The 8,736-nt window shown below is 44.8% G+C and overlaps 1 protein-coding gene across 1 annotated transcript in view; it reads right to left on the reverse strand.

Moving 5' to 3' along the window:
* Positions 1-2,540: 2,540 nt before the first annotated feature.
* Positions 2,541-8,736, reverse strand: part of snupn (snurportin 1) — an 11,870-nt gene continuing 5,674 nt past the window's right edge. Inside the window, exons 5-9 of the mRNA XM_017430018.3 lie at positions 5,942-6,038; positions 4,473-4,570; positions 4,283-4,360; positions 3,312-3,392; positions 2,541-3,210 (exon numbers count right to left, since the gene is read on the reverse strand). Coding sequence (XP_017285507.1) covers positions 2,890-3,210; positions 3,312-3,392; positions 4,283-4,360; positions 4,473-4,570; positions 5,942-6,038 — 675 coding nt within the window. The 3' untranslated portion in view covers positions 2,541-2,889. The remainder of the gene's footprint in view (positions 3,211-3,311; positions 3,393-4,282; positions 4,361-4,472; positions 4,571-5,941; positions 6,039-8,736) is intronic.

Genomic DNA, 8,736 nt, shown 5'->3' on the forward strand with positions numbered 1-8,736 from the left:
TACAGCTTTTTTTTTTTTTTTTTTTTTTTTTTTACCGGACTGCATGAAACTGCGTTAGCTAGCTTAAAAAATATAAACTAGTAAAAAACAAAAATCTGAATAAAAAAGTCATTTGTAGTGAGAGTTGAGCCTCGGGGTGGGGAGGAAATAATTCAGTGAGCTAGCTGCAAAAAATAAATAAATAACACAAAACAACAATAAATATCTCACCTGTTGCAGATGGCTCTTTCAACAACCTAATTTGACAGAAATAGCTCTTCCGACTGTTTTATATAAAAACGTGTAGCTGTTTAAAGGCATTTTCATCCGGTCCAGTACTGCGCTGCTAATGTTAGCATTAGCTTCAGTTAGCCTGCTAAGTTTGCTCAGGCCGCGATGCATCACGGCCTGTTTCCACGTGGCGAGTTTCTACAACACTGTTGGTTGAAAAATTAGTTCAAATTAAAAAAACAAAAAAACAAAAAAGCAATTACAAAATGGCTGACTTATGAGTGGATGATTCAAGTTTAATTTGGATCAGTTTGACAAGCTAATGGCTAATTCAAGCAAAACCAAGAACAAAGCAGATTTCTTTTTTGTCTCAAAACAACTTTAGTCTCCAAAAATTCATAGTTGTTTATGCAAATGGTAGCTTAGGAACCTTTACATCAGTCAGTTTTGCTTTACATGATTATTTACGGTTAATTTTATGGTTATTAGCAACTTGAATAGCATTAGCAGCAGCTAATTCCAGTGTAGCTTGAAGTACTTTGATCAGGAATATTTCTACCAGAACAACAGTGTAATGCAAAATTAACCACAATTAAAAATCTTATAAAATAGTGTTTGTATAAACTGATTTGAATTTTTTTAATTTAAGTTGTTTTAGGTCAGCAACCATCCCCTCTGGTCCTGGGCCTAATTAAGCTAGCTTTTAGCTTTACAGTCCAGTCAGAATTAAACTTTCTTTCGCCAAACTGAGATTGTTCAAACAATTCACAACAAAAAATATATCTTTTCTATCCCTTGTAACTATTCCTGTCTTAACCAATTTTTTACCTCTGCCAAGGAGGGTCTGTTTTCGGTAGCGTCTGTCTGTCTGTGAACAAGACTACTCCAAAAGTTAAGAACAGATTTTCATGATATTATCAGGAAACCTCAAACATGGTGCAAGGAAGAAGTGATTACATTTTGGTGGTGATCCGGTCAAAGTTCAAAGGTCAACATCAAAAATGAGCCCGTGCTCCAACTCCACAGCTGGATACCTCATGGGTCAAGGGTGATCACAATTGATTTCAAGGTGATGGAGTTAAAGGTCAAGGTCACAGATGACCTTGAGCTCTTAACTATGCAACCATGTAACAGAGGAAAATTAAACTGCATAGCTGAACATATCTTAGGTCAAAGGTAATCACGATTGATTTCAAGGTCATGGGGGGAGGTCAAAGGTCAACATCACAGTCGACCTAGTGCTTTAACTCTGCAGCAGTGTAATGTAGGAATGTCAAACTGCACAGCTGGACACCTCATGGGTCAAAGATGATTCCTGATGATTTAAAGGTTCATGGGGTCGAAGGTCAAGGTCACAGGAAACCCCTTTGTTCCCTCAAGCAAGGAAGTTCTGAAATTTTCAGGAAATGTTGGGGTTGAAGCAAAAAACTGGATTATATTTGGTGGTAATCCAGATTATGATCTGAATCACACTTTTTTAATCCCGCTGTGGCCTTGGAGGAGGTTTGCGCTCTCTGAGTGCTTCTAGTTTTTAATTTTAACTTAAAATATGAACATTAAAGTGGAATAAAACAACCAAGCAAAAACAAACAAACAAGATCAAACCTAAAAATTGTTGCCATTAAAGCAAAACAGACGTATTTTCGGGAGATAAGGGAAGTCTTAATGCGGTTAATGTGAGAAAAAAAAAAAAAAATCAATGAGGGTCATCCTCAGGGGACCACAATTGGTCTGCAGAAGATTAAAAAGGTAACATCTGTTCATTTATTTCTGTCTGGACCCCAACCACACTGCTAATATGGCTAAAAATAATGACAAGCTCATGGGTTGGAGCCTGTCAAATCGATGACGTCACTGCTCTGCATTCGTTAGGTATTTGTGCGGGCGGCACAGAACTTTGTTTCCACCGTTAAAATGTTTGAAACATCTATATTTGGTGAAGCTGTGTCACTTTGTCTTCAAATAAACGCAATCAAACTAACTTCACCGAGCAGAGAGATAAACTGAAGACGCTGAAACCCCTTTCAGCTTCGATCTGATAACCGACGCCAGCCTTCCTCGTGCGCTCTCAAGTCAAGAGGATGTGTCGGCGCAGGTCGCAGAGCCCCCGCCTACACTTTCAGGTCTCTTCCTGTCGACAGGTTTCCACCTGACTCTTCGGCGCAGCGGCGCAGACGCTCGTGAATCCCAGCCTCTTTAAAGTTTTACCGCGTGAACAGCTTTATTTTTGAACACAAATAGAAGTAGCTGCTTCCTCTATTGATGACTTAGCTTCTCTAACATTAATAATGTATTCTTTATTCCTGGAAACATGATGCAAACTCTGCAGATCAATAATAAAAAAAAACTGTTTATTTAGAAACTTACACTTTAAAACATTTTTAGAGCACTTTTTAAATTTGGCATTAAATGGTAAAAAGTTCACGTCGAAGAGTTTCTGGTCAGTCAGTGGTGCTTCTGAAACCCAAAGGGGTTCGTCTTCTTTTTATTTTTATTACCAGAGATGAAACTAACGACCTTCTAAAAGTTTGTGTTTTGCGGAGAATAAAAGCCAACAAGCTGTGAGGACGTGGCGCTTTTTTCGAGGTATTTACCCGACCTCCAACCTTCTGCTGCGGCGTGTTTCGTCTCCACGCTTTAACCTTCAACTCCTAATCCAAGGGCGGGACGCTCCCCCGCTCAGACTTCCATGTTGGCCTCTTTTATCGGCTTCTGGTTGAAGCGGTGCGGGGCGTCCTCGGTGTCCCCGCTCGGCGTGGACAGGTGCTCCAGCTCGTAGCCCCCGCTCCTGTTGGCCGGGCGCACTTCGTCCGACACTTTTTTGTGTTCCAGGATCTGCTGCAGCTGGTGGCTGGCGTACTCTGGCTTGGCAGTGAGGGGCCCCGCGGGAACCTCCATGCCCAGGATGTCCGAGACCATGTAGGGGCGGAGCCAGCCCACCAGAGGGGTGCTGCCGGGGGTGTAGTGGGTCTGCCGATGGTAGAAGAGGAGCCCGTCCACCTGCAAATCAAAAAAACAAAAAGCACATTTCGAACAGCCTAATGAGGACTGAAGAGCTCGGCATGACGAGCGATGAATAATTAAACGGAATGTGTCCTTACGCTGAAGCTGTACTCCGCTGCCAGCGCCTTCTGGATCGATCCTGCTGAGCAGTCTGAGCTCTGGAGACTCACAAACCGGAACTGTTGGAGCGGGCCAAAACCGGAAAACACAAATCAGCTCGCCGTTAACTTCTCAACACTGAGCTCAGTTTGGCTCCTACTGGACCTCTGCGAAGCTGCTTCATATTAAAGGGATTACTGTAATAATCACTCTGGTTCACAGCAGCCATGTTTAGTCCGCTTTAACTGAACTCTAGTTCGTTTGCCTAGAAAGTCCGGTTCGTTTGGGGAGGTGTGAACGCTTCAATCCAACTCTGATGCAGGCCAAAACAAGTGAACTCTGATCCGCCTAAAAACCTCGGTCTCTGTTCGGTTGAAGTGAACTATGGCGCGGTTTGAATGCATATGTGAACGCAAGCGGACCAGAGACCGCTCCAAAAGCAGGAAGCGGACTACAGTACTGGGACTTCTGGGTAAATACGACCAAAACAAACAGGTGTTTCTACCACTAGAGGGAGAAACGGCTGGTGGTCAGACGTGGAACCTAAAACCGTTCAAATTTGACACCACTCCATTTTTCTTTCCTTTCCCAGAATGAAATTGCGCTCAGTGTCTTCTTCAGAGGTTTTCTTGTCATTTTCCTTCAGTAGTTCTTGGTGCAGCGCCACCAAAGGCGGGGGGGGAGAGGTTGCTCAAAGGGTTTGTCTCGGTTGACTCGGTGCAGTGTGAATGTGAACCACAAATGTTGACACTTTGGTCCCCAATCGAACCGAGTCTACCGGACTATCAGGTGTGAACGCAGCCTTAGACAACTGGTGTCCATTTATCTTATTTCACCTTATTTCATCGCCTTTACTAAGATGGATTATGTTTGATACTGGGGTGTGTGTTGAAGTGTCTAAATTCATGAAACCTCAAATCAGACATCAAGCAGAAAGAGAACAGGCTCAGGTTTTGGCGCTGATACCCACGGGGTTACGTTTGGCGATCTCTGAGAGGCCGTCCGTCTCCTGGACTTTAGACTGGAGCCAAAAGAAGCGGAACTCCGTCTGTTGACAAAACAACAACAACAAAAAAATCCTTCAAGTTCTTGATCAACGAGACGGGGGGGGGGAACATGGCAGGAGAAAAACACATCTGGAACTCCGAAGCTGCTCTTACCGGGCAGTCGTAGACTGGATGGCCTCTCCAACACATGACGTCCAGGATGTAGTACGTCCGGTCCACCTCGCTGTAAATGCAGTCCAAGATTGTGTAGTCTGCAATGTAGAACACGCGGAGCACAAAGTTACAGCGTCGTCCATGTAGACGATTCATGCACATCCCATCAACCTGAGCAACGTTTCTCTGAGTGAACATTTTCTGCTTTTAGGTTCAGTAACCGCAGAGGAATTGAGATATAAATAAAGTTGACGATACTGTAAAACATTTAGGCTGAAACATTTTATGTAAGATTGTTTGGTTAAATATGTACTTGGATGAACCCACTTAAAGCAATACTTCAGGTCGCTTCTCGACACAAGGTCGAGCCTTTTCACACAGGGGTTAGCGCCAAGTGTCGTGTGATTGGTCAGAAGCTGTTCACGAGGAAAAGCCGGTGAGCTTTAATGGAGTCATTTAGCTTCTGCTGCTCCGCTGTCAGAAAATACAGACGTCTTTCCAACTGTTCCAACAAAACTTAGAAACCTCTGAACTTAAAAAGACCTCAGAGACACAGGCGGCTTTTCGTGGCTGTGGTGGCCGGGAGGAAGTGCGCCTCGGGCCGGGCAGCGTCGGGACACGTTCCCTTCGTTTGCTCATTATTGTTCACCCTAACCCTAACCCAAATTTGAAAATGCCAAACGTACCGTCTCAGTCGGTTTAATAAACACGTCTGGTCGCAGTAGGGAAGCAAACATCTGTACAAAGACAGGAGAGCTGAGCAGGAGGAGGGAGGAGCTTCCTGGGAGTTCTGATCAGAGTGTCTCGTGGACGATAAAAGGTGTGGGCGAAAACAAACGGTTTGATTTGAGTTTTTTTTTGTCACAACGAACAAGTGATGAAGTTTTGGTGGCGATCCAGATCGTAGAAGAGCTCCGTTTTTCCAAGGGCTTGGTGGAAGTTTGCGCTCTCTATTGTCCTGATTTGACTGTAGATGTCTTTCCTTTCGTTTTAATACTACAACTGCTCTCCCCTCCTTGGACATTGTAGCTTTAACACCGTGAAGCCAATGATGTGCTTTGCTTACATATATTGGGTGGACTGTAGGTTTGTGCCGGCTGATGACGCTGAAGACAAAGTCTGGTTTTATCTTTTCCTTTAAGTCACCCAGCATTTAAAGGCAACGCCATCTACATCAAGAAAAAGACTTTATATTTAAAAAAATACAATCTCTGTTATTGTTTTGTGCTCATGTATCCTGACAGTGAAAATCAGCTCTCGCTCTCACACCAGCAGGCGGAACGTCCAGGAGAGCAGGGTAGGCTTCCACCTCCCCCTCTGTCAAAATAAAAGCCTCACAGCGCTCGCGAAATCAAATGATTGTACAACTTGAGCGGGAGAGCCTGGAGTTTGGGAAACGCTGATATTTTGTCCAAAAAAAAAAGGCCCAGCGGCTTGTTGCTGGTCTAAAACAAACCCGGCACGCTCACCTTTTCCCATGGCGGAGTTGTGTCGGTTCCCACCGGGCAGCAAGGAAGGGAAACGGTTCACACAATAGCCGCTTTTAGTGTACGCCGCAGTGGAACCCTTCAAAAGAAACACACACACACAGGACAAACGGTAGGACAGAAAAAAAACAAACATTTTATTTACTAACCCCGACAAAGTTGTCCACGTAAAAACGCTACTTTTGTCTTCTTAACAGAAAGGCACAGTTGGATATGAGGTATGGACAGCCTTGTTTGAATGGACTTAAGACAGAGGAAATGGGTGCGAAGTGAGGCTGTAGGTCCGAGCGCGATGAAGAAAACTACAGCCACACATTGGGGACGTCAGTGTGAACTCTGCGGCTGCACACAGGAGGAAAACGATGACGTGTCTGCGTTTGGCAGGAAGGAACAACAGCCTGAAACGGCTCGCCTGCAGCTCCCTACGCACAACTGGACAGTTAGGACGGAGGACGGAGGACAGAGGACACGCTCGGTCCCTCGCCTGCTGCACGGACGCTGTTCGTGGCAGATCTGTCTGACTCGTTTTCTCCTGATTGAACAGCGAAGCAAAGAGGAGCGACACCATCCACTGCAGATAAACCAGTCCGGTGACACTCTGTGTGTGTCTTTACACGCCGGTTTATTTGGCAGGAAATGACACCCCGCGCTGCCGTTGATGTTGACACACTTTTATTAAACGGGACGAACCTCGGCCGCGTGGATTAGCTCGCCGACTTTCGGGGCCCGATTCAGCCTTTTTCGGGAGACTGGAGTAGACGGGCTCGAAGAGCTGTCTGGGAGCTGCTGATCGCCGTCGGTGAGATCGACCTCTCTGCGTGACATCAGCGCGCCGGCGCCGACCTCCGAGGAGCAGCTGATGCTGCCCGTCAATCTGGGAGGGGTTAAAGGGCGTTTCCAGACCGTTTGCAGGTCCTCTTTCCACACTGGGAAGCAGTCATTCTCAAATAAATGGCAAGTTCACCCCAAAGAGCAGACAAACTGCAGGCCTCAGTTAGGTTAAAGGTTAAAGGTCATGACAGTACCATTACAAAAAGATTAAACACGTGTGGCTTGTTTGGAGAAGCCCTCTTTTCTCTACAAATAACAACAACATGGCAGCACGACTTAGGGAGTGTCTGAAAGAACCACCTGACTCGTGGAACCATGTCCTTTAAACCAGAGTTCCCCAAAGCCCGGGCCGCGGACCGGTACCAGGCTGCGGAGCTAAAACATGAGGACGTCTGTCCCGACAGCTGAAGCTCAGAGCAACAGCAGCTGATCTACAACAGAACGGCTCAAAAATGGAAAAGGGTCGAGGTGCTGCAGCGGTCCAGTCAGAGTTCAGAACCTCCCCCCGGACTGACGGTGGGACCCGAAGGGAGCGGAGCAGAAACTAACGTCTGCAAACCTCAACGAGCCGAAGCAACGATGTAAAGAGGAGAACTTCTGTGAAGGAATCTGCCCCAAACTAACTTCCTCCGTTTTGTTTTAGAAATCTCTCGTTTCGGGAACATTTAGCATCTAAACCACAAGAAGAAGTTTCCCACACATTTCGGGCAGCTTATAGAAATCCTCTCACATCCTTATTCTGGTCTTGCTTCCTCTGCCAACTTACTGTCAGCTGATGAAAGGATTTGGTTTTTGTTGACAGGGACTCGTCTCGATGGAATCGGCCGTTTTGCTTCAGAAGGAGAAGTTGAATTTCGCTGCTCTTGCTCCACACAGTGGATGCTATCAGTGAAACGATTTAAAAGTAAAAATGGCAATGAATTCAGAGTAAACGTCTCACAGCTGCCTGTAGAAAGTTCCAACAGAGCTGGGACACCGTGGACAACCCTAAAACCCACCGTCTTCTTCATGAAAACACCCATTTCAGTAGTATTAGTAATTGCATGTATGCTTTTTTCACTAGAAGTAATCGAATCATTCGATGACGTTTTCTTGGTTTTAATATTACAACTACTATATTCAGTTATGGATCAAGATTATCAGAGAGACTCATCCTGACCCATGCCTAGATTTGAAGCGAGACGACACAAAATCTTCGCCGCTGCTTTTAGTCTTCTACTGAGCAATTTGGTGCGTATAAAGGAAATAAATAAATGACTGGATGTTTCCAAAAACTGCAACGTCTCAAAATCAGAACAAAAAGATAGAAACGGGGAACTATTCCTTTTAGACCAGGGGTGTCAAACCCAGTGACGCAAGGGGGCCAAAATTAAAAATTTGGTCCTAGCCAAGGGCCAATCCCGATCAATATTTATTAAGAATTACATAAAATTAACCTCGGTTTTAGATGTATTATGTCAAATTATTCATAATGATTCATAATTTTCCCTGTTACAGATTATACAGAATTTAGAGCAAACATGCTACATCACGATGTCACCAGGTGACTCTGAACCCATCCAATCACTGAATAGATGCTTAGAACAGATAAATGTGTGGATGTGCCAAAACTTTCTCCAGCTGAACAGAAACAAAACTGAAGTTATTATCTTTGGACCTAAAGAGGAGCAAATTACAATCAATGCGCAGCTCCAGTTATTACAACTAAAAACCAGTGATCAGGCCCGAAACCTGGGAGTAGTGATGGACTCTGACCTGAACCTTCAGAGCCACATTAAGACAGTCACAAAGTCTGCCTTCTATCACCTGAAGAACATCTCCAGGATTAGAGGACTTATGTCTCAGCACGATCTAGAGAAACTCATCCATGCGTTTGTCTTTAGCCGCATTGATTACTGCAACAGCATCTTCACAGGTCTGACTAATAAATCAATCAAACAGCTGCA

The sequence above is a fragment of the Kryptolebias marmoratus genome, linkage group LG11, assembly GCF_001649575.2.
Source record: "Kryptolebias marmoratus isolate JLee-2015 linkage group LG11, ASM164957v2, whole genome shotgun sequence".
NCBI lineage: Eukaryota > Metazoa > Chordata > Actinopteri > Cyprinodontiformes > Rivulidae > Kryptolebias > Kryptolebias marmoratus.